The 27,786-nt window shown below is 38.9% G+C and overlaps 1 protein-coding gene across 2 annotated transcripts in view; it reads left to right on the forward strand.

Annotated features, from left to right (window-relative positions):
• The window catches only part of HDGFL3 (HDGF like 3), a 76,847-nt gene extending 50,670 nt beyond the window's left edge, over nucleotides 1-26,177 (forward strand). The window contains exons 2-6 of one of the 2 annotated variants that reach the window (XM_079700837.1): nucleotides 1,269-1,345; nucleotides 8,708-8,846; nucleotides 11,783-11,941; nucleotides 15,916-16,062; nucleotides 23,956-24,215. In XM_079700837.1, the coding sequence (XP_079556963.1) occupies nucleotides 1,269-1,345; nucleotides 8,708-8,846; nucleotides 11,783-11,941; nucleotides 15,916-16,062; nucleotides 23,956-23,958 (525 nt within the window). In that variant the 3' untranslated portion in view covers nucleotides 23,959-24,215. Of the gene's footprint in view, nucleotides 1-1,268; nucleotides 1,346-8,707; nucleotides 8,847-11,782; nucleotides 11,942-15,915; nucleotides 16,063-23,955; nucleotides 24,216-26,029 lie in introns of those variants that run through there. The other variant, XM_079700836.1, reaches the window with a different exon arrangement.
• Nucleotides 26,178-27,786: the final 1,609 nt, after the last annotated feature.

Below are 27,786 nucleotides of genomic sequence, written 5' to 3' on the forward strand. Positions count from 1 at the left end.
ACTAAAGTTTCTAGACTGCAAGTCCATCTTTTCTCAGTACACCAGAGCATCTGTTCTGTGACACATGGTTCATTCAGTTCAGAGATGAATGTTGTGATGCTGTAGTAATCCTCAGGCTGTCGCCATATGTTAGTTAAGAAGGCCTGCAGATATCTTCAGGACACAGGATACCAGACCCTTTTCCTTGCTCTATAAACTCCAAGTATGCCTCTTCTGAAGAACTCCAGGCCTTTTCTTTATTTTAAGCTGTTTGTAGGACCTGTAAATGGAAATGGTTTGTAGATGTTTGTAATTTCATTCCTGGAGTTCAAAGGAAAGGTTAGGACTACAGATGGAGAGTTAGGAGTCAAGGACCATTTCTTGCAACATTCTAGGGAATAATGTATATATAACTATGTAGCATTCTAAAGAATTTAGACTTTATCCTATGAGAAGTTCTCAACCTCAGCTGTACATAAAAATTGCTGAGTCTGGGGAAGGATTGATGATCTTTATTTTTAAAAAGCCCCAGAGGTTTCAGATGCACAGCTGTGAGAAGCTGTTGAAGGATTTGACACAACCAAATATGCATTTAAAAAGGTAATGTGAGGGCTTCCCTGGTGGCGCAGTGGTTGCGAGTCTGCCTGCCGATGCAGGGGACACGGGTTCGTACTCCAGTCCGGGAAGATCCCACATGCCACGGAGAGGCTGGGCCCGTGAGCCATGGCCGCTGGGCCTGCGCGTCCGGAGCCTGTGCTCCGCAACGGGAGAGGCCGCAACAGTGAGAGGCCCGCATACCACCAAAAAAAAAAAAAAAAAAAAAAGTTATGTGAGCTTCAGTGGATGGGGAGAGACTTGCACTAGTCCAGGCAAGAGATGATATCTTCCAATGACTACGTAATATTTTGAGTTAATTTTCCATAATTCTCCTGTCTTGTAGGGTGGGGTGTAAAAATTTGTCACTATCCCCCAAAAGTGCATCTTCTGTTTCTTTTTTGTTATTCTTTTGAATTATTTCACTAGGACAGATTCCCAAGAGTAATTCTATTGAGTTGAAGGAAATGAGTAGTTTTGGCTCCTGATTATGTATTACCATAATAGTTATAATCATTTTACAGTGTTACTCTCCATATGGTGTGCCAAATACAACCTTTAGAATCATAAGGTTCAAGAAAAGGAAAACTGTTGGGATTTTTATTAGAGTGATTTTATTTTGAAATTAGCAATAAATTATCGGAACAATGTTTATATCATGTTTATGCTATTTTACATGATTTTATCTTTAATAGATTGATGAACTCCCAGAGGGAGCTGTGAAGCCTCCAGCAAATAAGTATCCTATCTTCTTTTTTGGCACCCATGAAACGTAAGTCAACAAAACAACTTAAATTTTCAACAGTTCTAATTTGATTCTGCTAGACTACATTATATTATATGTTGTTAATATCACTTTATATTATTTTATATGTTGTTAAAATCATAATCAATTATAAAATTGCAAAGATGATATATTTTTTTCTTAATGTAAAGATTTTTCATTTATTTTGCTTTTGAATATCATTTCTGTTTCTGCTTAAATGTTGGGCATGACCCAGAAGTTTCCTTTAGGACACTTTTAAGACCTAGAGAGATGTCTTCCATTCATATTTCACAGAACAAAGTTATGTTCTCTCAGTCTCCTTCAATTTGTCAGATGCTGAAGGAAACATACTACCTTTCTAAGTTTTTGTAATTGTGTTGGTCAGAGTACAGATTAAGCTATTGAATAAAGGAAACTGAAAATACAGTGTCTCAAATAATATAGGAATTTACTTCTTTTTTTGGAAACGGTCCAGGGATGGGGGCTCTAGATAGATAGATAGATAGATAGATAGATAGATAGATAGATCTGTCTATCAAGGTAGATAGATCAAGGTGGATGTTCAGCTCTGCTCTAGGGACCCAGGTTGCTTCTATTGTGTTGTCCTGCCATTCCCTAGGGCATTGCCCTTGTCTGCTTATTAAAAAGAAAAAAGAACAAAAACTGGCTCAGCACTACCTGTGCATCTTCCAGGTAGAGGGAAGGGGGAGAGAGAAGAGGTAAGGAAATGACACAGCAGTTGAATATGTGGCTTACAGTTGCATTTATTCCAGTGGCAAGAACTTGGACATATGGTCATATCTAGCTGTAAGGAAGCTGGAAGCATAGTCTCTAGCTAGGCAACTTTGTTGGGGAAGCAAATTGGGAGGAGTATCCATTAAAAGAAAGACAATGATAATGGATGCTAGGGAACCATAGGCAGTCTTGACACACAGAACCTGACACACTGAGAACGTATATGGTTATTTACAACAAGGACACAAATGGAATAGAAACTGCAAATGGGGGGGAAAGCTAAAAACTAAGATGAAATTTTATATTCAGGGTCACCCCCTATGTTCATGTGAATGTTAGTAGAGCCAGGCATGAACTTTTTCTTTGCTTGCTGTCTCTACCACTCTGACATCTTCCTCATTCTTGTATTGAAAGAGAGCTAGCTGGGAGAGGGCCCTTTAAGGCATATTTCTTTCTTGTCTTCATGTGAGAAATTTATGTTTTTTTCAAGAGGTTAGTTTTATTTTCTTCGTTTTATTTTTATCTAATAGACACTTGTGGACTATGCAACTTAACGTTTTTCTCCTTGAAGAGGTTGCTCGAAGCTTAGAAATAAATGTTTTACCTATAGTAATAAGTGCGTAGGGCTTTGTGATACCCATTTTTGTATTTCCCTCATTCCTGCTTCCCCTTTATGTCTATACCATTATTTTGCTTTTTCTTTAGGACCTAATTCCAAGTGATCTGATTGTATATCTAGAACAAGGCAGGATTTGATAAGCAAGATTATCACATTTCCATTGCATACACCAAAATCAACCATTTACTAATATTATGTGGTAACTTTCATTCACTTAGTAAACATTTTCTAGATATTCTTTAAGGCACTGAAAATAAAAGTTGCCCTTAAAGAATTTGCCACCTGGTATATTGCTAGTAAAAGTAACAGAATCATTCCAGTAAACAGTGTGAAGGATTTTATGGAGTTATTTCTTATAGCATCCTTAATATAAGTCAGTGGCGTAATTCCAAGTCTCAATTCAGTAAAAGCAGTTCTACCAAGGAGCAGTGTGATACAGTCCGTATGTGAGTTTTTTGCTGGTTTGATCATCCAGAGGTAGATTTTGAAACATCTGGAGGAGAATGAACTTTAGAAAACCTGTTATAACATTGTTTCAGCTGATCATTTACTAAGTATTGGGTGTCCTTAAACCTGAGATTATATGCCCTGGCAAGTACCTAATATTCAGTCTCTCTGTGAAGGCAGAGATTGTGTGGATGTTGCTAAGCCCTATATACACAGTGCTTTACACAGTGCCTGGCCCATGGTAGGTGTTTTCTTGTTTCTTTGTTTTTTTTTGATTTTTTGAATTTTATTTTATTTATTATTTTATACAACAGGTTCTTATTAGTCATCCATTTTATACACATCAGTGTATACATGTCAATCCCAATTGCCCAATACATCCCACCCCCACCCCCTGCCACTTTCCCCCCTTGGTGTCCATACGTTTGTCCTCTACATCTGTGTCTCAATTTCTGCCCTGCAAACCGGTTCATGTGTACCATTTTTCTAGGTTCCACATATATGCATTAATATACGATATTTGTTTTTCTCTTTCTGACTTACTTCACTCTGCATGACAGTCTCTAGATCCATCCACGTCTCAACAAATGAACCAATTTCGTTCCTTTTTATGGCTGAGTAATATTCCATTGTATATATGTACCACATCTTCTTTATCCATTTGTCTGTCGATGGGCATTTAGGTTGCTTCTGACCTGGCTATTGTAAATAGTGCTGCAGTGAACATTGGGGTGCATGTGTCTTTTTGAATTATGGTTTTCTCTGGGTATATGCCCAGTAGTGGGATTGCTGGGTCGTATGGTAGTTCTATTTTTAGTTTTTTAAGGAACCTCCATACCATTCTCCATAGTGGCTGTATCAATTTACATTTCCACCAACAGTGCAAGAGGGTTCCCTTTTCTCCACACCCTCTCCAGCATTTGTTGTCTGTAGACTTTCCAATGATGCCCATTCTGACTGGTGTGAGGTGATACCTCATTGCAGTTTTGATTTGCATTTCTCTAATAATTAGTGATGTTGAGCAACTTTTCATGTGCTTCTTGGCCATCTGTATGTCTTCTTTGGAGAAATGTCTGTTTAGGTCTTCTGCCCATTTTTGGATTGGGTTGTTTGTTTTTTTAGTATTGAGCTGCATGAGCTGTTTATATATTTTGGAGATTAATCCTTTGTCCATTGATTATTTGCAAATATTTTCTCCCATTCTGAGGGTTGTCTTTTCATCTTGTTTATGGTTTCCTTTGCTTTGCAAAAGCTTTGAAGTTTCATTAGGTCCCATTTGTTTATTTTTGTTTTTATTTCCATTACTCTAGGAGGTGGGTCAAAAAGAGTGTTCTTCCTATGTTTTCCTCTAAGAGTTTTACAGTGTCCATTCTTACATTTAGGTCTCTAATCCATTTTGAGTGTATTTTTGTGTATGGTGTTAGGGAGTGTTCTAATTTCATTCTTTTACATGTAGCTGTCCAGTTTTCCCAGCACCACTTATTGAAGAGACTGTCTTTTCTCCATTGTATATCCTTGCCTCCTTTGTCATAGATTAGTTGACCATAGGTTCGTGGGTTTATCTCTGGGCGTTCTATCTTGTTCCATTGATCTGTGTTTCTGTTTTTGTGCCAGTACCAGATTGTCTTGATTACTGTAGCTTTGTAGTTTAGGCTGAAGTCAGGGAGTCTGATTCCTCCAGCTCCGTTTTTTTCCCTCAGGACTGCTTTGGCTATTCGGGGTCTTTTGTGTCTCCATACTAATTTTAAGATGATTTGTTCTAGTTCCATAAAAAATGCCATTGGTAATTTGATAGGGGTTGCATTGAATCTGTAGATTGCTTTGGGTAGTATAGTCATTTTCACAATATTGATTCCTCCAATCCAAGAACATGGTATATCTCTCCATCTGTTCGTATCTTTAATTTCTTTCATCAGTGTCTTATAGTTTTCTGCATACAGGTCTTTTGTCTCCCTAGGTAGGTTTATTCCTAGGTATTTTGTTCTTTTTGTTGCAATGGTAAATGGGAGTGTTTCCACAATTTCTCTTTCAGATTTTTAATCATTAGTGTATAGGAATGCAAGAGATTTCTGTGCATTAATTTTGTATCCTGCAACTTTACCAAATTCATTGGCATCTTTAGGATTCTCTATGTATAGTATCATGTCATCTGCAAACAGTGACAGTTTTACTTCTTCTTTTCCGATTTGTATTCCTTTTATTTATTTTTCTTCTCTGATTGCCGTGGCTAGGACTTCCATAACTAGGTTGAATATTAGTGGCAAGAGTGGACATCCTTGTCTCGTTCCTGATCTTAGAGGATATGCTTTCAGTTTTTCCCCATTGAGAATGATGTTTGCTGTGGGTTCGTCATATATGGCCTTTATTATGTTGAGGTATGTTCCCTCTATGCCCACTTTCTGGAGACTTTTTATCATAAATGGGTGTTGAATTTTGTCACAAGCTTTTTCTGCATCTATTGAGATGATCATGTGGGTTTTATTCTTCAATTTGTTAATATGGTGTATCACATTGATTGATTTGCATATATTGAAGAATCCTTGCATCCCAGGGATAAATCCCACTTGATCATGGTGTCTGATCCTTTTAATGTGTTGTTGGATTCTGTTTGCTAGTATTTTGTTGAGGATTTTTGCATCTATATTCATCAGTGATTGGTCTGTAATTTTTCTTTTTTTGTAGTATCTTTGTCTGGTTTTGGTATCAAGGTGACGGTGGCCTCGTAGAATGACTTCAGGAGTGTCTAAAACTAGCTGTTGAATGAATTAAAATTTATTAAATGAAATAAATGAAAGGGGGGGAAAGTATGTGGAAGGTGAGGAACTTAACAAGAAAACTGTGTCAGCAGGAGTACCCCCAGGCAGGACCAGAATTTTCCACAGAACATGGCTTTGAATCTGTTGCTCAGATAGATAGGTGATTGGAGTCCCAGTTTCTTTGAATCTGTTGCTCGGATAGGTAGGTGATTGGAGCCCCAATTTCTTCTGCTCCATATAACTTTACCCCAGTAGTTTTAGTCTGGACAATTTTCAAGGCAGCCTTTGTCAGGAAAAAAAATAACATCCTTAGAGCATGTAACTTTGAACAATTCTATTTTCTGGCCTACCCTTTAAAATTTATAAAACATACAGCAAAGTTAACCAGTTGAGAGGGGATTTGATTTGTGGAGTTATCTATAATCCGGGAAAAACCAAGATTGTCTATCAAAAACAAAAACTTGTTTTAGAATAGCTCATTCAGTGTCCCTCTTTCTGGCAACAGCTAACATGGCCAGTTGAATCATTAACCTTGACTCCTGTGGCATAATTAAAGTACAGACAAGCTCTGGTTAGTATCTATAGCTGACGTGAACCTCAGGCAGCTTAGCCCGCAATTAATTCCTATACATAGAGTCAAGGACTGGAGAAAGGTCAAAAGCCACAGTCTAATAATTCATGTCAAATTGCTCTAAAAGTGAAATCACCATACCCACAGTCACATTTCCTTCTCATGCTCAGTTTGTCAGGCATTTGGTTAGAATGTCCAGTATCCTGATAAACCATCTCTGGATTCAGTGAAATGCAGTCATGCTGAACGATTAAAGTTGAACAGTCAAGGAAAGTTTGGTGATTGGGGGTCAGAAAGCTTCCTCAGGTGATTTTATCAACTTGAATTCTTGACCAGCTGGGCAGTGTAAGGAAGGGATCAGTACTAAGATCCAGTCAGAAAATGGAATTTATAAAACTTAGCAGTAAACTGTTAACCTATCGTCGCAAAGCTTTCAACATCATCTCTGCTGATAAGTTCCAAATATATATCTCCAGCACAGACCTTTCCCCTGAATTCCAGAATCACCTGCCCAGTTGCCTACTTGACATCTTCACTGGGATATCTAACCAAGTTTTCAAATTCAACATCCAAAACTAAGCTTTTCACCTTCGAATCTTGTTCTCTCAAAAATCTTTCCATTTCAGTAAATATCAACTGCATTCTTCTAATTGCTCAATCTAAAACCTTGGAGATAGCCTCAGTTCCACCCTCTCTCTCATGTGCGGTATCTAGCCCATTAACAAATACCTTGGCTCTTTCTTGAGAGTGAATTCAGAATCCAGCCACCTCTCACCAGCTGCACTGCTTACAACTGGTCCAAGTCACCACTGTTACTTCAAGAGCCTAATTAGTCTCTCTGCTTCTACCCTAGTACCCAGTTCTTCAGTGTGTTTTCAACACAGCAGCCAAAGTGGCGCTGTTAAAACACAAATTGTCACTTCTCAAAACCTTTAATGGCTTCCTATGTGACTCAAAGCCTTTGTAGTGGCCTCCAAGGCCTGACATAATCTGTGCTCCCACCCTGTTACCTCTCTGACCTCATCTCACACAGCTGTCTCTTCACTCATTTCAGTCTAGCCACAGTGGCCTCTTAATTTTTCAGACACACTAGGCATTCTCCCACCTCAGGGTCTGTTGTACTTGCTCTTCCTTCAGTCTGCTCTGCTCTTCCCCAGATAGCTGCATGGGTTCTTCCGTCACCCCATTCAGTTCTTAGATGTTCCCTTTTCAGTGAGGCCTTCCTTCTTGATCTGTATTTCTAAAACTGTAAAATCCACCCCAGTCCTTATCCATCCCCCTCCTCTGCTTCATGTATATATTTATTGATTTATTTTCAGCACACAGTACTATGTATTTTATTTATTTATCTTCTTTATTGTCTAGACCCCTACCCTTGCTACTAGAATGTATGCTCCATGAAGGCAGAGACATTCCATCTCTTTGTTCCCTGAAGAATCCCCAACACCTCTGGAATAGTGCCTTACACATTAGAGATGTTCGATAAAATTTGTTGAATAAATGAATCTTAGTTTGAAATGAGTCTCAGCCAGCATGTGGGCCTCCACCATCTCATTCACCAGGTTAATATCATAGATAATAATGCTGAAGACTCTAGTTTAAATGCTCAGATCTATTAGCCAGCCCCAGGATTTATTCTAACTCGTTTTCTTTTCATAATTATGACTAATTTAGGATAAGGTTTAAATTAGATAAGATTCTATCTACTTTGCCACTTCTAATTTTTTTCTTGTGTAGTGCCTCATTAAACACTAATGCTTTTCTAATTTATAGAAATAATAGTGAATAAATACACTAATGTGGCATAAAGAGTTAAAATCATTTTTTAATCCAGTGTGTATGTTTTTACTGTGAGTCTTAAAAAAACCCTTACCTGTGAAAGATTAGCATAGGTAGGTCTTAGTTTAAGATGATGATTTAAGTGGTCAAAGTAGACATCTTTAAAACTACTTTTAAAGTAGTTTAACTAAAAATCAATTTCAAAACAAAAAAGAAATTAGTAATTTAAAAGTAAAATCAAAGTAACACTGTCCAGGGTTGCTGGCTTGTGTACCTAGCTGTCTATTTTTTCTACCTTGAAATATATGTGCAAAACATCTTGTGATATGTGTCTAACTGAGAGGGTTTATTTATACTTTTAATGTATTTACTAAAATATGCTCTGACACTTGAGTTGATATTAAAAATATCTTATATTTGAAGGTCAAAATATCAAATCTCTTTCTAATATATCTCTGCAGTGCATTTTTAGGTCCCAAAGACCTTTTCCCTTATAAGGAATACAAAGACAAGTTTGGAAAGTCAAACAAACGGAAAGGATTTAATGAAGGATTGTGGGAAATAGAAAATAACCCAGGAGTAAAGTTTACTGGATACCAGGTGATGGTTTACTTCATTATCACTTGCTACATCTCATTTTTTATTTTAACTCTTTTTTGGATCTTTCTTATATGTCCTTTGTGCTAATGATTACCCACCACCCATTTGAAGTCAGAACTCTTTCTGGCTCCACTAGCACTTTGGATTAAATGTACAGGCATACCTTGCTCTGTTGCACTTCACAGATACTGCATTTTTTACAAATCAAAGGTTTGTGGCAACCCTGCATTGAGCAAGCTTGTTGGCCCCATTTTTCCAACATCATTTGCTCACCTCATGTCTTGGCATCACATTTTGGTAATTCTCTCAGTATTTCAAACTTCTTCATTATTCTTACATTTGTTATAGTGACTTGTGATCAGTGCTCTTTGATGTTACTATTATAATTGTTTTGGGGCACCACACACCACACCCATATAAGACAGTAAACTTAATTGATAATGTTGTGTGTGTTCTGACTGTGCCACTGATCAGCCATTCCCCTTTCTCCCTCTCCTTGAGCCTCCCTATCCCCTGAGACACAACAGTATTGAAGCTGGGCCAGTTAATAACCCTGCAATGGCATCTTAAGTATTCAGGTGAAAGGAAAAATCACACATCTCTTACTTTAAATCAAAAGCTAGAAATGAGGGCTTCCCTGGTGGTGCAGTGGTTGGGAGTCCGCCTGCCGATGCAGGGGACACAGGTTCGTGCCCCAGTCCGGGAAGATCCCACATGCCGCGGAGTGGCTGGGCCCGTGAGCCATGGCCGCTGAGCCTGCACGTCCAGAGCCTGTGCTCTGCAACGGGAGAGGCCACAACAGTGAGAGGCCCGCGTACCGCAAAAAAAAAAAAAAGCTGGAAATGATTAAGCTTAGTGAGGAAGGCATGTCGAAAACTGGAATAGGCTGAAAGCTAGGCGTCTTGGAGCCAAGCAGTTAGCCAAGTTCTGAATGCAAGGGAAAAGTTCTTGAAAGAATTTAAAAGTACTACTCTGGTGAACACATGAATAATAAGAAAGCAAAACAGCCTTATTGCTGCTGTGGAGAAGGTTTGAGTAGTCTGGATAGAAGATCAAACTGGCCACAACATTCCCTTAAGCTAAAGCCTAATCTAGAGAAGGCCCTAACTCTCTTCAATTCTCTGAACACTAAGAGAGGTGAGGAAGTACAGAAGAAAAGTTTGAAGCTATCCGAGGTTGATGCCAGAGGTTTAAGGAAAGAAGCCATTTCTATAACATACAAGTGCGAGGTGAAGCAGCAAGTGCTGATGTAGAAACCGCAGCAAGTTATCCAGAAGATCTAGCTAAGATAATTAATGAAAGTGGCTACATTAAACAACAGATTTTCAATGCAGATGAAACGGCCTTCTATTGGAAGATGCCATCTAGGACTTTCATAGCTAGAGAGGAGAAGTCTGTGCCTGACTTCAAAGCCTCAAAGGACAAGCTGACTCTTGTTAGAAGCTAATGCAACTGGTGACTTTCAGTTGAAGCCAGTGCTCATTGACCATTCTAAAAATCCTAGGGCCCTTAAGAATTATGCTGAATCTACTCTGCCTGTGTTTTATAAATGGAACACCAAAGCCTGAATGACAGCACAGTCTATTGACAACATGGTATACTAAATATTTTAAGCCCACCGTTGAGACCTACTGCTCAGAAAAAAAGATTCCTTTGAAAATCTTGATACTACTGCTCGTTGACAATGCACCTGGTCACACAGAAGCTCTAATGGAGATGTACAATGAGATCAGTGTTGTTTTCATGCCTCCTAACACAACATCCATTCTGCAGCCATGGATGAAAGAGTAATTTAGACTTTCAAGTTTATTAAGAAATACATTTTGTAAGGCTATAGCTGCCATAGATGATGATTCCTCTGATGGATCTGGGCAAAAGTCAGTTGAAAACCTTCTGGAAAGTATTCCAGCATTCTAGATGCCATTAAGAACATTCATGATTCATAGGAAGAGGTCAGAATATCAACATTAACAGGAGTTTGGAAAAAGTGGATTCCAAACCTCATGGATGACTTGGAGGGTTTCAAGACTTCAGTGGAGGCAGGAACTGCAGATGTGGTGGAAATGGCAAGAGAATTAGAATTAGAAGCAGAGCCTGGAGATGTAACTAAATTGTTGCAAACTCCTGCTAAAACTTGAATGGATAAGGAATTGCTTCTGATGGATGAGCAGAGTGTAGTTTCTTGAGATGAAAGCTACTCCTGGTGAAGATGCTGTGAAGATTGTTGACATGACCACAAAGGATTCAGAACATTATATAAACTTAGTTGATAAAGTGGTGATCAGGGTTTGAGAGGACTGACTCCAATTTTGAAAGAAATTCTATGGTGGGTAAAATGCTATCCAGCTGCATTGCCTGCTACAGAGAAATCATTTGTCAATTGACACTGCAGACTTCACTGTTGTCTTATTTTAAGAAGTTGCCACAGCCTCCCAGCCTTCAGCAGCCACCACCCTGACCAGTCAGCAACCATCAGCATGGCTGACCCTCCACCAGCAAAAAGATGAGGACTCGCTGAAGGCTCAGATGATGGTTAGCATTTTTTAGCAATAAAATATTTTTAAATTAAGGTATATACATTGTTTTTATAGACATAATGCTACTGCAAACTTAATAGACTACAGTTTAGTATAAACATAACTTTTATATGCACTGGGGAACCAAAAAATTCATGTGACTTGCTTTATTGTGATATTTGCTTTATTGTGGTGGTCTGGAACTGAACCTGCAGTATCTCCGAGGTATGCCTGTAATTCTGTTACCTTAAGAGGGTTCATGTCAGTTGGTCACTGGAAAATTGAAGTTGACAGCCGTTTATTTTGAAAATCTTGAGTAAGCTGAACTTCTTCTAATTAGAATAGAATGATTCTTTTCATAGTCTGTAGTCTTTGCTATTTTTCAAAAATGTAATTAGCTAATATTTTATTATCTCTTAGGCAATTCAGCAACAGAGCTCTTCAGAAACCGAGGGAGAAGGCGGGAATACTGCAGATGCAAGCAGTGAGGAAGAAGGTGATAGAGTAGAAGAAGATGGAAAAGGCAAAAGAAAGAATGAAAAAGCAGGCTCAAAACGGAAAAAGTCATACACTTCAAAGGTTACTGAGAAACCTCTCCCATTGTTGTTAATGCTGTATGCATATTCATTAAAGGTTTTTAGATTACTTTTAATTCATTCACTGGGCACATAGAAATATATTAGCTCTGTGGAGCCTCTGCCTTTAGAGACAGTAATATATCTGAGGGGAATAAGACAGGTGATCTTAGATGTGAGGGTAACTGGTATTGACTCATAAGGGCTATTGACCCTGAAAATAGCACCTCCTCCGTTGGAGGAGGACTGTTCTTTAATCAAGGATGTAAGAATAGGTATTCCTCTTATAACAACCCCCAGGTGAGCCCTGAAGAATTTAGGAATATAGGAGACTCAGTACAGTTTAGGACTATGTCTAGTATTATAGATATAAATATAATGATAGACTCTTTCTAGTCTCTCTGCTTTAAAGAATGTGCTTTGGCTCTTTATTTGTTCAGTTCTCATATTTCCAGGTCACCTATTCTATGTCAGACACTTGTACTGGGTAGATAGTGGTGAGCAAATCCAACGCCATTCCTACCCTCATGTAACTTACAATACAGTGGGTTGGGGGGGTGGAAACACAGAGTTAAGAAACAAATAATAAATAACTGTAAATTCTGAAAGGGCTATGAAGGAAATGAATGGGAGCAGGGAACAACGGAATAAGTGTATCTATTTAGATAGAGTGGCCGGGCCTTTCCGAAAAGATGAAATTTATGCTGAGACCTGAAAGAAGAGCATGGGACGAGGAGTGCGTGTGGCAGAGCAGCAAAGCTCTGAGGGAGGGAAGAGTTTGACATGGCCTGGATTGAAAGAAGGCAGGCATGATTGGAGAATCATGATCAGGAGGGAGAGAAAGGCAAGGGCTAAATAATGGAGACTGGCATGCCATGTTAAGGAGTTTGAATTTTATTCCAGATGTAACAATAATTTATTGGAGGCGTGACATGATCCTTGATTTACAAATTGGAAGTTTAGGTTTTTCATACAGTAATTCAGAAATACAATTGAAAAAACTATGATATTGTGGAAATTGTTCACCTTTTAAAAACTTAAAGCAAGGTAGATGGATCTTTGAAGATAAAGATCGGTACAAGTTTTGCTGCAATTGGTCTGTCACACAGTTGAATACTTGGACAAATTACTTCCATTTAGACTCTGGTATTTAGTGGCTGGATATACTTAGGAAATTCCTTAAAAACAAGTATCAAGGGTTTCTTAGACTATCAACATTTTATTTTACAGTCTATAAAATCCACCCAACTGGCATACGGGTAAAATTGTATGAATGCATGTTACTTCCTGTACACCTAATGAAAAACATGGTATATGCCTTAAATGGGGGTAAAGTTTGCAAATGGCAACAAAATAATTAGAATTTTCCCTAACAGACTGTATGTTCCATAGGGGTTATTTTTTAAGCTGAATTTCTTTTAACATTTTGGACTTCATTTAAACACCCAGTTGAACTTAATTTAGTTTATGATTGCCTGCTGAGCTTCTGTGTAATGTGTTGCACCACCCTAAATTATCTAAGCTCTCTAAGGTACCTGAGGTATTTAATAGTGTGGATATTTGGCTTTTAAATGTCATTGTTTCATCACTCTTGTGAAAGCCAGAGTAATAGGGCTCATACCTGGGGTGGATTTATAATTTAAAGTAGTGAAGAGGTAAATACATACTTTACTTACTAAGGCTTATCGATTTTAAATTAAAGAATCATTTCCTTTGCTTTCCTTCAAGATCACAACTTTCATGATCACTTAAGAACCATGATTTTTAATTTTCAATATCAACTGAGTAAACTAGCACAATAGTTCTCAAACTTTTGCATGCATCAGAATCACCTGGAGGGCTTGTTAAAATACTAATTGCTGAGTGTCGGCACCCCCCACCATTTTCTATTTTAGTAGGTCTAGGGCGGGGTCCAGGGTGGGGAATTAAATATCCAGTGAGCTGATGTTGCTGATCTGGGAACCACATTTAGAGAATCACTTACCTCATATAACCTCACTGCTCTCTTTGGCTTCCCAAATGTTTCCTTTTTGTTGAATATGGTGATTTTTTATACATCTGTTACTTGAATAATCTTCCTTTACCACTAAACTTTTGGTTCACAGACTTTTTTGACTGCATCCAAGTTAGGTTGAGGGAGAAGTCCCACTTTCCCTCTACCTCACCTAATTCTGTTTTTCTGTGGAAAAAAAATGTTCATAATGAAGAGCCATAGTATAAGCACATTTGAGGGAGGTTATGTATATATCATTTTAGCAGTAAGTGTATTGTGATTCATATTTGAGCCATAACAGATACTAGAAGATTATAAGCAAAAAATATTTTGCATGCAAGTTATTTACTGTATAAAGTAGGGCTAATCAGAGAGCCTCACAACAAACTAAACTCATGATGATAGTAAACCGTTAGTAATCTTAGTTAAAAACCAAAGATAGTAACAGTTGGACACACAGCCAATTCAAAACCATATTGATGAAACTGATGAAGGGTCCTTCCCCAAAATTACAGGAATTGCGACGATCTGCATAAGCACAGTAAGAGCTTTCTAAGCTTACCAAATATAGCTTGGCAGCCAGATTTCTTAGTAGAATACCGAATGTGACTCATTAGCAAAACATAGTAATGCCCTAATTCTAGTCTATGTATATCAAATTACGAAGCTTAAAAACTCACTTGTAGGATTACTCGTAAGTATCCTTTGTAAGCACTACACATTTTAGGGAGTTCTAACTTATTATCTGTAAGAACTGCAGGTCAGGGACTATTACTTGAGAATTACTATATAAAGCAACTACTGCATTTCAATAATTATACTGTATTTACTAGGAGAACAAAAGTATTTCACTTTTTATATCATCATACTTGATCTAAACTTTAACTCCAGGCACTCCATGTTTGGATTATTAAATCCCTGCTATCCCTCCTTGTAAAAAGTAAAAATGAAGTCATTTTAAACTGACATTTTGGGCTTGGTTGGTAGTTTCAGTTAAGTAAAATAGAAGCAATGTAATTACATATTCTATCACATAGCTAGAAGATACTTTCTCTTTGAAAGTTGCATTTTAAAATATTGATTGTCTCACAAAGGTCAGATTTGCTAATTCATTTCTGTAAGACCAAAAGTGACTTGCCTTAATGAGTTTTGCCTTAGCTGTTATTTGCCATGTGCTTAAAGATTCATAAAATTTCTCAAAAAGGAAATGTAAGTGAAATGCTGCATTTTATTTTCTTAAAGGTGCACAGCGGGGCCAGCTTTTGATCATTTTAATGCTGTTCTGCAAAGCAGCTCTGGCTGCAAACTATAATTGTATTTTCATCTTCACTGTAGAGTTCATCTTGGTTTCAAATGCAAGTTGATAAGAAAAAAAGGGCTAGTTTACCAGTGTGGCCTTGAGTTCTTAAATAACTATCCATAATTTAAAAGATTAAAGTTAATTCATGTCATATGGTGATAGAAAAGTTTTGTCAAGATCATCCCATGTATACCATTAACCAAACAGCTTCCATAAGTGTTCCAACATGAATATCCATATAGTATCCTAGATAGTTTACCTTGCTTCTCTGGACCTCACATTCTACTGTGAAATGATGGGGAAGGACAAGGAGACCTTTAGGGTGCCTTCTAGCTCTGTAGCCTTCCTAGAGTGGTGTCCATCAGCTATATTTATTCATTGACAGTGTTCCAGGTATGTGAATCTCTATTTTCTTCTTTTAATATCACACTGCTGGAAAGAACTAGAAGGTTATCCAGTCCACCTCCACTTCCTTTCCAGCTGTTTAAACTGAGGCCCCGTGAGGTGAAATGACTTGTCCAAGGTCGCCTAGCTCAGTCATGGCACACTGCCATGTTGTATTGGTATATCCTGTATCAAGCCACAAAGACTGGATATAGGTCAGCTACTTCTACATTTCTTACTTACATTTGTGCGTTTGGGTTTCTACTTTTGACTATACTTTTTAACTTGTCTAAATATTTAGAAATCCTCTAAACAGTCCCGGAAATCTCCAGGAGATGAAGATGACAAGGACTGCAAAGAAGAAGAAAATAAAAGCAGCTCTGAGGGTGGAGATGCCGGCAATGACACAAGAAACACAACTTCAGACTTGCAAAAAACCAGTGAAGGGGTAAGAATATACCTGTAATTTCTCTTATCTTCCTGTTAACTTAGAAGACATTTTGCCTCAGAACAGGTTTCATATCTCAGCATTAGTAAACGTTGCCTTAGTAAATGGAGAAACATTCTCAGCTTGACATATACATTCACTCACAGCTCCTGAATAGGTGATCAGATGCTTAGAATCTGAGAACAAAAGAGAGCTGGGTGGGAATTACACCTGTCTATCAGTTCGGAACTCTGACAGGTTTATTCTTTTTTAAACTAACTTCAGCACCTTGAGAGTTTTTTAGAAGTCAGGCATGAAGTATTGAAATTATGAAATGCCACCTCAGAATTTGACAGTTGTATTTCTTATATTATAAAATGAATGGCATGTTCAAAATAGGGTATTTTATACTGCTTCTTTCTTTTTTTTTTTTTTTTTTGAGGTATGTGGGCCTCTCACTGTTGTGGCCTCTCCCATTGCGGAGCACAGGCTCCGGATGCGCAGGCTCAACGGCCATGGCTCACGGGCCCAGCCGCTCCGCGGCATGTGGGATCTTCCCGGACCGGAGCACGAACCCGTGTCCCCTGCATCGGCAGGCGGACTCTCAACCACTGCGCCACCAGGGAAGCCCCTGCTTCTTTCTTAGAAGCAGTATGTAATTTAATATACCCATGGGGATTTTAAACATTTAAATATTCAAGCTATATGTGAATATTAATGTTTAAAGTAACCAAGGGGAAAACTTGTACACTTTGAATCTTGTTAACTTTTGTTAACCTCTGTTAACTTCAAAGTCACGGGCAAGTCCACCTTTGTAAAAGTTTTAGTGAAGGCAGATTTTGCCCCTGGTCATTTTCCATGAGCCTTTATGAAGACTAATTGGACAGCGGCAAATCATTTTAAAACAATACTGATAAAATAAATTATTATTACTTTTTAGTTAAATTCTGGTTTCAGCTGAGTTCCTGCTTACTCTTGTCATTACTGTTCACCTCTCAACTGTCTCCTCCTGCTCCCAGTTACCCATAATTTCTCCCAAGTTATGATTCTATTTATCCCCTTGTTTCTCTCACCCAGCTCAGTTTACTCCATCCTCTGCCTGTCTTCCTTCTCTTGACCTCTCTCCAATAAATAGTCCTCTGTCATTACCTTTGCCTGCAGCCCTCCCAGGGACACAGAGCTGCTAACAGTCACTAAAGGCTTGAGTACCTGACTTGGATTTGATTTTCTTTTTATCTCACCTGCTATCTTCCTTCATCCTAGGTAACTTCAGTATGTATATAGCAAAAACTCCCGCAACTTGTCTCCCCTTTTACTGCCGATCCCATTTCTAGCTGTACTTCCTGTGACAGAGGAAGAGGTAGTTTACACCCGTACTACTCAGTGTGTGGTCTGCAGACAGGTAGCATTAACATCACCTGGGGGCTTGTTAGAAATGCAGAATCCAGGCTCAACCCCAGAGCTATCAAATCAGAATCTGCATTTTAACTAAACGCCCAAGTCATTCATATGCACATCAAAGAGAAGCACTAATCTGCACCTTCCTATCACCAGAGTCCAGAATATCATCTCCTGCTTTCTCCAAGGCTACACCCCGTCAGTGGTCCCCTTTCTCTCCTATACCTTTACTTTCTTTTCTGCTGGCTCCTTACTCTCTGCCTATAAACAGTATCAGGTCTCCCTTAACCTTAAAGATACCTCCCTTCCACCATGTATCCTACTCTTTTCACCTTTCTCTTCATCTCTAATTTCTTAAAAGAGTTCTTTTTTCTCCCAGGGTCCATTTTCTCACCTACTCATGGCTTAACCCAGGGGTCCCCAACCCCCAGGCCGTGGACCGCTACCTGTTTGTCAGAGGCCTGTTAGGAACTGGGCCTCCCAGCAGGAGGTGAGCGGCGGGCGAGCAAGGAAGCTTCATTTGCCGCTCCCCATCGCTCTCATTACCGCCAGAACCATCTGCCCCCCGCACCCCCCCGCCCCGCACCCCGGTCCGTGGAAAAATTGTCTTCCATGAAACGCAGTCCCTGGTTCCAAATAGGTTGGGGACCGCTACCTTAACCCATGGCACTCTTGTTTCTTCTTTGACCGGTTCATGGAAACTGCTCTTGTAAAGGTTCCTAGTGATACTCTCATTGGCAAATCCACTGTCTCCTTTAGTCTTTATTTTACTCTGCAGCATTTAACACCATTAGCCACTTTCTCCTCCTGACTTTGCCTCCAGGTCACCAGTCTCTTGTGCTTCCTCTCCCAGTGTCTCCTCAGTCTCCTTCTAGAGCACTTTTCTCTAGGCTGTCTTGGCACACTTCCAGTCTGAAAGCTTCCCCTGTTTCCATCTATGCACTCATGTGGTTTCAGCTGTTATGTATTACTGATGACTTCTCACTCTGTAGCTCTTGTGTTGTAGATTCATTTTTCTAATTTAATAAAACCATTTCTACTTTAATAACTTGAAAGCACCTCAGAAGATAGTTGCTTACTAGAAGTAACAACAGCAGCAGAGTCAGAGTAGTAGTGGCTAACATTTTTACCATGTGCCACATAACTGTGCTAAATGCTGTACATGCATTTGATCCTCATACAAATCCCAGGAGGTAGGTGCAGGTGTTATCTTCATTTTGTAGCTGGGGAAACTGAAGTTGAAAGGATTGGCCCAGGGTCGCACAGCTAGTCAGAGCCTGAATTTGAAGCAAGAGCCCGAGATCTTTTTATTTTTAACCTGTTTCTAATAATATAATTTTATACACAAAAGGATATATATATAATATAAAAATAAAGTAGTAAGCATGGTAATTTAATGAATACCAGGACCCTACCACTTAGCCATAACTAGAACATAACAATAACTTGCATCTATATACATGTTCTTCCCCATCCTGTTTTCTTCCTACCCAGAGATAACCACTAGCGTTGTATTTATTATTTCCTTTCATTCTCAAAATTTTAGCCCATACCTAACATATACGTATATACTTAAATAATAATTTAATTTTGCTCATTTTTGAGCTAATGCACATATGCAAGAGTTTCTTTAGGGTATGTAAACTCACACTGGACATGCTCAGTCATGAGTTTAAGGTTTTTAACTTTACAAGGTAATGCCAAAGTATCTTCCTAAGTTGTTGGACCCATGTATACTTCCACGATCAGTGTATGAGTTCCCTGTGACTAACTGGGCATTGTCAGACTTTTAAAATTTTTGCCAATATAGTGGATGTAAATTATAGTCTAAACTTGTGATTCTTTGATCAATAATGAAGTTGAGCCTCTTTTCACACGTTAATTGACCATCTCTGTTTCCTCTTCTGTGCAGTGCTTGATTTTGGTTTTTTGCCCATTTTCTTGTTGGACTTTTTTCTCACCGACTTGTAGGACTCCTTTACATATTCTGGATTCTAACTACCATGGGTGGTCATATGCATTGCACATATCTTCTCTAAGCTGTTAGTGAACAGACTTTCTTAATTTTATTGTAGTCAAATGTGTCAAATTTTTCTTGTTATGGTTATCGTTTTTCTGTCTTGTTTAAGAAGTCTTTTCCTGTCTCAAAGTCAGAAGGGTATTCTCCTATATTTCCTTTTAAAATTGTAAAGTTTTGTTCTTAACATTTCAGTGTTTAATCCATCTGGAATTGATTTTTGTGTATGGTATGAGATAGGCTCCCACTGCATTTTCCCCATAGCATAACCATTAACCAGCACCATCTATTAAATAGTCTCTCCTTTCCTCTCTGGTCTGCAGTGTCATCTGTCATATAGCCATGGGTCTGTCTCTGGGTTCTCTATTCTGTTCCTTTGGTCAGTACTAAACTTTCTTAAATTTTAGTAGCTTTATAATGTGTCCTGATATCTTGTAGGGCAAGTAGCCTAATTTTTTTTTTTCAAATATTTAGTAGACATGGTCCAGGATAGAAGGTCAGAGGGGCTTTTTTTTCTTGATGGGAGAATATACAGCACATATGCTGATAAGAATGATCCAAATATGGAATCATCACAAAATAATAATGTAAGAAAAAATTGCCACAGTAGTGCTCTTCAGAAGGCAAGAAGGCATAAAATCTAGTGCACATCCGGAAGGGTTACCTTACTCCATCCACTGAAGCAGGAGGAAATGCAGAGTGTTTGGGCACAGAGGCAGGTAAATGAGTACTTGGGGTGAGAGCATGCAAAAGTTCTCATCTGATTGCTTATATCTTCTTAGGAAGCAAGGTCAACATTTGAGAGTGAGAACAGGAAGAAGTGTTGAAAGTTTAAAGAGAGAGGAAAAGGGATAAAATAGTTACTTAGAAGAACAGAAGAGTGGGCTTCCCTGGTGGCACAGTGGTTGGGAGTCCGCCTGCCGATGCAGGGGACACGGGTTCGTGCCCTGGTCCGGGAAGATCCCACATGCCGCGGAGCGGCTGCGCCCGTGAGCCATGGCCGCTGAGCCTGCATGTCCGGAGCCTGTGCTCCGCAACGGGAGAGGCCACAACAGTGAGAGGCCTGCGTACCTCAAAAAAAAAAAAAAGAACAGAAGAGTGATTGGACTTGGGAAATGAAGTTGAATTGCCAGACAGCAGTAAGGGCCCACATGAGGCTAGTGGTCATGAATTTAAAGTGAGAACAGTCAGATGGCTGTGTGTTTTTCTCCAGGCATATTCAATTCTGCAGTCACGGAGTGGCAGAGAATTGCATTTAACTAGAATTGGCACTTGCCCAGAGAATAAAGGAGGTTCAAGACAAGGGAGTTGAGGGTGTATGCAAGGAAGGGATTAATTACAATGATGGACCCAAGGAATCCAAAATATGTTCAGAGGGAAATAAGGATGTGAGGAAGGAGATAGGATCAACGGATTTTGCGTATCCAAGAATTCTTGGAGTTGGAGTACTGGATAAAGGGAGCGAGCTGGAAAGATAGGTGGTGATAGAATAGGAAGATGTTTAGATCAGACTGCGGAAGGGTGGCAGTAGGTGCTGATGACAGTGCAGGTGAGTTTGGTAGTTTGAGTGGGACAGTTTTTCATTGTGTGAGCACTGTTCACATCGCAGGACATTTAGTACCCTTGGCCCCTGCCCATTAAATGCCACAGGACCTCCAAGTTCTTATAATAACCTAAAATGTTCCGATAATTCCCCCCCAAAAAACAGTATTTGCAAATACTCTCAGTGGTTGAGAATCACTTGTCTACGAAATAACCCTGGAAATGAGTGACTGAGGTAAGGTGGAAGACGAGATCTTTGGAGAAGAGGAAGTCTAGGAACTTAAGAGGTCAGAGTGTTGGAAAGACGATCTCTCTGCATGTCGACATCCAGCAGTTATTATGCTATTGAATGACAGTGGGCCGGAGCTAAAGTCTCCAAGGAGAAAGGGGGAGTGACCCCGTGGTGTCTGGAGGTGACTGCAGTAGGGAGGGGTGGTGGTTCACAATATTGAGACTAAAAGCTAGAAGGATTATTCTTCCTGGGGATGGAAGCACAGGGGAGAGGAAGAATAGCTTAGAAACAGTCATTAAGATCAAGGACACCTTCCCCACCTCGGGGGCCTGTAGTATAAGAGCTGTGGCAAAGGAAAATAGTTACCATCTGGGGGTTGCAGGAAAACAAGCAGCACTATCTTCAGGGGAAACCAGGTTTCAGTTAGAACAAGTTGATGAGTAAAATATCTCGTGAATTTAGGAAATTTGCTGATGGCTATGATTTCCAGGGGGCCCAGTGGAAGAGATTGAGGAATCTGGGTTGGGGGCGGTGGGAGTATTTAAGAGATGAGGTTATAAACGAACATGTATAAAGTGACTGAGGATGAGAGTCCAGGAAGTGATAGATGCTCTGGAGCCCATCTTGTGGCAACCGAAGTAAGCAAGAATAAAGGGCGTAAGGAAAAAGGATTATTGATGGCTCAAGGCAGATAGTGGTGTTGAAGTTATGAATATTGGTAAAGAAAGGAAAGAAGAGGTTCTTACAAGGAACCCACAGACTTCTGAGACCCCCTTTATTTCCAGCGGCTCTCTGCCTTCACCCTCACCCCTACTGATGGAAGCATGAGGCAGAAAGGGGTAGGCTCCAGAACACTTAGAGCTCCCCTTCTAGATTCATGTGGCTGTAAAGTGGAGGGGACTAATCTTTGTGGCCAGGAAGCCATGCAGATAATATACCTGCTCTATTGTCTCTTGCCATGTAACAAATTATCCCAAAACTCAGTGGCCTAAAATAGCATTTTCTATGAGTCAGGAATCCAAATAGATGTAACTTGTTGATACCTCTATCTCGATCTCTCCAAAGCTGCAGTTAAAAGTATTAGCAGGGGCTCAAATCATTTTGAGGCTCATCTGGGGTGGGGCGGGGGGCGTCCTCTTCCAAGTTCACTCAGAAAGTTGTTGGCAGGATTCGGTTACACACAAGCTTACTGGGCTGAGGGCTGAGGGCTTCAGTTCTTCATTGACTGTTGGCCAAAGGCCTCCCTTGGTTGCTTGCCACATGAGTCTCTCCATAAGGCAGCTCCAACATGGCAGCTGGCTTCATTAGCAAGAGTGAGAATGCTAGCAACACAGAAGTCAGTCTTTTGTTATCCCATCACTTTTGCCTCATTCTCTTTATTAGAAGCAAGTCACAAGGTCCAGCCCACACTCAAAGGGAGGGTATTACACAAGGGTATGAATACCAGGAGGCAGCCATCATTGAGATCCATGTCAGAAAGCTGCCCATCCCTGAACCAACCACTGGTAACAAGGGGATTAGAACTGGCTCAGACCAGTCAGGTTCTCCCCATCCCTGGAGCTGGAGTCAAGTCCCCAAATCACAAGGCTATCACATAATTGTGGGGAGGACCAGAGGATAGAATAAATGTTGGGAGGACAGCCAGAGAGTTCACTGTAACCACTAACCAATATTCATACCTTTATTCTTCTGACTCTGGAACTATTGTTCTTCCTGCCATATAGTGCTCCCTCCTTATGTCTTGCCATTGCCCTCTAGATCAAGCCCAGACTCCTTATTTCAGCATATAATGGCCTTCACACTCCAACCCCAATTTATCTTTTCAGCCTCATTTCTCACCATTCACTCTCATTTATTCTAAACCAGTGGTTCATCAAGCTGGCTCAGGACCCCTTTAATACTCTTAAAATTTATTGAGGGCCCCAAAGAGTTTTTGATATAGCTATTGATATTTACTTAATTAGAAATAAAAAAAATTTTAAGATATTAATTTCCTTTAAAATAATAAACCCATTACTCAGTATAAATAACATGTTTTTGTGAAAAATAAATGCATTTTCCCCAAAATTTTTTGAGAAAAATGGCACGGTTTTACATTTTTAAAAATCTCTTTAATGTCTGCCTTAATAGAAGACATCAGGCAGGATTCTCATATCTGCTTCTGGATTCAGTCTGTTGTGATATGTTATTCTGGTTGAAGTATAGGAAGAAAATGTGGTCTTACATAGACATGTAGTTGAGAAGTGGAGTTATGCGTATTTTAATAGTCTTTTCATATCATTGTGTGTATTCTCTGATATTACACCAATTCTGTAAGTGGTAATTTCTCAGAGGTTAGTTGCAGTGTGGAATCTGAACCCTTTGTATTCTGTTTGGTTAAAATCCATTGGACTGTCTGGCACTTTGAATAGCTTTTACACATTTGGAAAATCTTTGTTCCCTGAGTTATTCAAGTTTTCCAAATATTTCATTATGAAATCTTTTTAGTCACATTTTAAATATCACTGCCTATCTTGTCAGAAGAACCTACGTTTTGGGAAGCTGTTGGTTGTGGAGGATTTAAGTTTTCTAGAATTCTAATTTTCACTTAAAAGCTCAGATTTTATCATTGGTGACAAATACTGCCATTTTCCTTGAAATAATAGGCTCATTTCATTTATTTTTGACAAAGTGCCAAATACCCAAGTCTGAATAACCATAGTTTATCTGTCATCATTTTTTGCAGTAAAACTGGTGCTCCATAAAATGATCCTATGAAAAAAAAAAAGAAAATGATCCTGTGACTTCACCTGCCTCATAACTTCTGCTTACTATGTTCTGGGTGTCCTTCAGCTACACTGCCACCCTACAGCCTTTCAATGTGCCTCATATTCAAATGCCTCAAGAGAGAATCTGATTGGATTAGCCAGCCATTATCCAGTATAGAAGTGGTGTGGCGCTGAGCATGGCAACCAGCGCGTTAAGGAACAACTTCTGGCTGTTTACGTGGAGGAGACTTCTAGTCTAGCAAATACTCAGAACAGTGTGTCCAGGACATTCACCATTATGAATTAACAAGATATATTTTCACACACAGGTGCACAGAGAGTGATTATGGTATGAGAAGTTAAAAAAATTAGATTTATAATTTGGTTTTATAAGTACTCATTTGATAGCACCTTGTTTAAAGACCCCGCCCCCCAAAAAGCATGTCCTTAAAGTTATAGTCACATTTTGCTACCACTTGCACTTTGTTTGGAGCACTAGTAATGTTCTGAGGCTGCCATCAGACCATCTGTTCCAAATATACTCTTCAACATGGATTGAGTAGTTGTTACTATGAATTTTCTACCAATGTAAACATAGAATGTATTGCCTTTCACATTAATATTAATAAAAAGACATTGTTACAAAGAATTTTCTTTGGTTGATTAACAATTTTTCATTGTTTTAATGGGTGTCTTCCTCCTTCACAAGGGAGGAAAATCCTCTAAAGTCTGTGAGTATAATCTTATTTCTAGTGTTTTTGTTAGGGGTCACGAGGCACTGAATCTTGCAAGTTCACAGATTTTAAATGTAATTTTTATTTAAGATTGGCTTTCTCATTTTGGTAGGAACAAAGAAGGCTAAGAAATGTACTTCTGCCATCTTGAGTGGATGGTAGGTTTAGTAACTTTTCCTGTTTGAAGGTTCTGGAATTATTTGTATATTGTATTATGTACGGTACAGGATAGATTTTGGCTGCATAAGTGAAATACCCACGAGTGAGCACATGTATGCTTACAAACAAGTTCATTCACTCAGTGAAGTAAAGAGCTGAAGCAGGCTGTTTTTAGAAAAAATATTGGGGGCCCGAGTTCCCTCTTTCATTCATCTCATGAGAACATTACTAAGGGGTTTAATGTATTTGGGATAATGATAAAGAAAACAAAAATAGCATCCCTGTGGGGAAATGTAACCTGATACAATTTAAAGTGGGACCCAAATTGAAACAATTCTTTTAGGAAACGGAAATATTTTATCTTTGTCACATGGATGTAATCTAAATTTTAACAGAAATCTGGGCTTCCGTTCTTTTTGTACATCTTGATTTTATTAACTTTTGTATTTCTTTGAGCCATATGTCACAAGTAATTAAGTTGTAAATATTATACAGAATAATCTGCATACTCTTCAAATACTTTTTTTTTTTTTTTTTTTTTTTTTTGCTGTATGCGGGCCTCTCACTGTTGTGGCCTCTCCCGTTGTGGAGCACAGGCTCCGGACGCACAGGCTCAGTGGCCATGGCTCATGGGCCCAGCCGCTCCGCGGCATGTGGGATCCTCCCAGACCTGGGCACGAACCCGTGTCCCCTGCCTCGGCAGGCGGACTCTCAACCACTGCGCCACCAGGGAAGCCCTTCAAATACTTTTATAATTTTCAGGAATTTACCTTTCCTTCTGACACCAAAGTCCTCACAAAGATGGATTATCTTGATTTTTCCATTGACTGTATGTATCCCAGCAATACATAGTACTGGAGTTGTACAGAGTGCATGCTACTGCACTCTGTTCCCTGCCAGACAGTAGACAAAGTTTATTGGTTTTTTCCTTTTTTTTTTTTTTCTTAATGGAACACTAAAAATGCCCTAGACGTTCCTTTAGCTTTTTGCACTGATAGGTATAAAGCAGAGCCTCAGGGGCTGTTCTTGCTAAGTATTGTTAATGCTGCGGTGCAGGTTGGAATCTCAGAAAACCCAGTTATATACTATAAAGGTGTGGATACTTTTATTCTTAATATCCAAAATCATCTAAAGGCTTGTTTTCTTTCTTTTTTTTCAGACCTAACTACCATAATGAATGCTGCATATTACGAAAACCACAAGAAGGTTATACGTTTGGTTGTCTAATATTCTTGGATTTGATATGAACCAACACATAGTCCTTGTTGTCATTGACAGAACCCCAGTTTGTATGTACATTATTCACATTCCTCTCTGTTGTGTTTGGGGGAAAAAAGACATTTTAGCCTTTTTTAAGGTTACTGATTTAATTTCATGTTATTTGGTTGCATGAAGTTGCCCTTAACCACTAAGGATTATCCAGATTTTTGCACAAGCTTATACAAGTCTAGGATCCTTTATCAAGGCAGTTATGTTCATCAGTCTCCTGCCTTTACTCCACCATCACCAAACACTCAGTTAAATATAAATTAGCATTTTTTAAAATGACCACTCAACATAATGCTTAAGGGACTTCCTCTCTGTGACAGAACCCAGGAACCAATTCCTAGATACACAATGTTGGCATATTGAAAATAAACTTTTAAATTGTTCTTCAGTTTTGAGGCCATGTGTAAAGTTTAATCATTGTAAAATATCTATTCCGTATTAGAAATAGCTAGTTGACAGCTTATACTTCTCAAAACTCATGTTGTTAACGTACACAAACTCAGTTTCTATATGTGAAGTTAGTGAGTCTTTTGTGTTACTCCAAAATAAAGGCAATGATTTATTTTTTCCCAATCTCAATACAATTTGAGCTAATCACTCAAGCTGGATTCTTTACATTTTAAAGCTGGAATCAGCAGTAGCCCTATGGGAAGTAAGACAAAGCATTGACTTTTAAATATAGACTTTTAAAATGATCTGTTGTTTTCTTTTGGAACTAGAATTAGCATAGTTAATACTCATCCACAAACCATTATTATGTGTACATTATTGTTGCAATTGTGATAATAGAAAATTTTATTTATTTTTATGCCAGCTTATATTGTGAGAACACATTTAGTCAGTTTGGGTTTTATCAATCCTGTTATGCTTGTCCTTGGAACATCTTTCGCGTATTCGAGGTTTGTAGTTGAAAAGTTTACTGTAAAAAAAAATCAAAACAAAAAAATGTATTGTTTTTACAGAATAAATTTATTGGAATGTGTACTGGGAGTAAGGTTTGAGGTTGTAAACAACTAAGTTAGTGTAATTTGGCTTCATATATGTAATGTGAGGTATTAATGTAATTCATATATTAAAGCAAAAATTGTTAACAGAAAGTTGACAATAGAATCAAGTGCAGGTGAGGGTTTTCTTTTTTTTTTTTAACACTCTGTGGGTTTTAGGGTTTTTTTAAACACTGTGGGGGCGGGGAGAGGAACTGGCTACATGATTGCTTGCACATCTAAGATACTTACCAGTTCAGTGGACCCTAAATTCACACACTTGACATTATCCATGCATTGATTTGGACACAATTTTCTTTTGGTTTTCTTATTTTGGTGAAGAGCTAGTAAATAACATGAAGGAAAAACATGGGTGGCCCTAAAAGCTTAGGGCCATTGATGATGATGATGGTAGTGGTGGTGGTGGTGATGATGGCAGCTGAGGGCATGAAAGCGCCAGTCCACTTACCACTCCCGGGCTCTGAGGAGGCGGCTGGATTTTTGGTTTGTTTCTCTTACTTAGCAAATATTGATTTTCCTCTATTATACTCACTCACATTTCCAAATATGAAAAGTTCATTAAAAGATAGTAGGAACGCCAGTCCAGTTCTTTTTCCTTTCTTTTTAATTTTGAATATTTTCATTTAAAAGTAATGAAATTTAA

This window comes from Hyperoodon ampullatus (assembly GCF_949752795.1).
Source record: "Hyperoodon ampullatus genome assembly, chromosome: 3".
Taxonomy (NCBI): Eukaryota; Metazoa; Chordata; class Mammalia; order Artiodactyla; family Ziphiidae; genus Hyperoodon; species Hyperoodon ampullatus.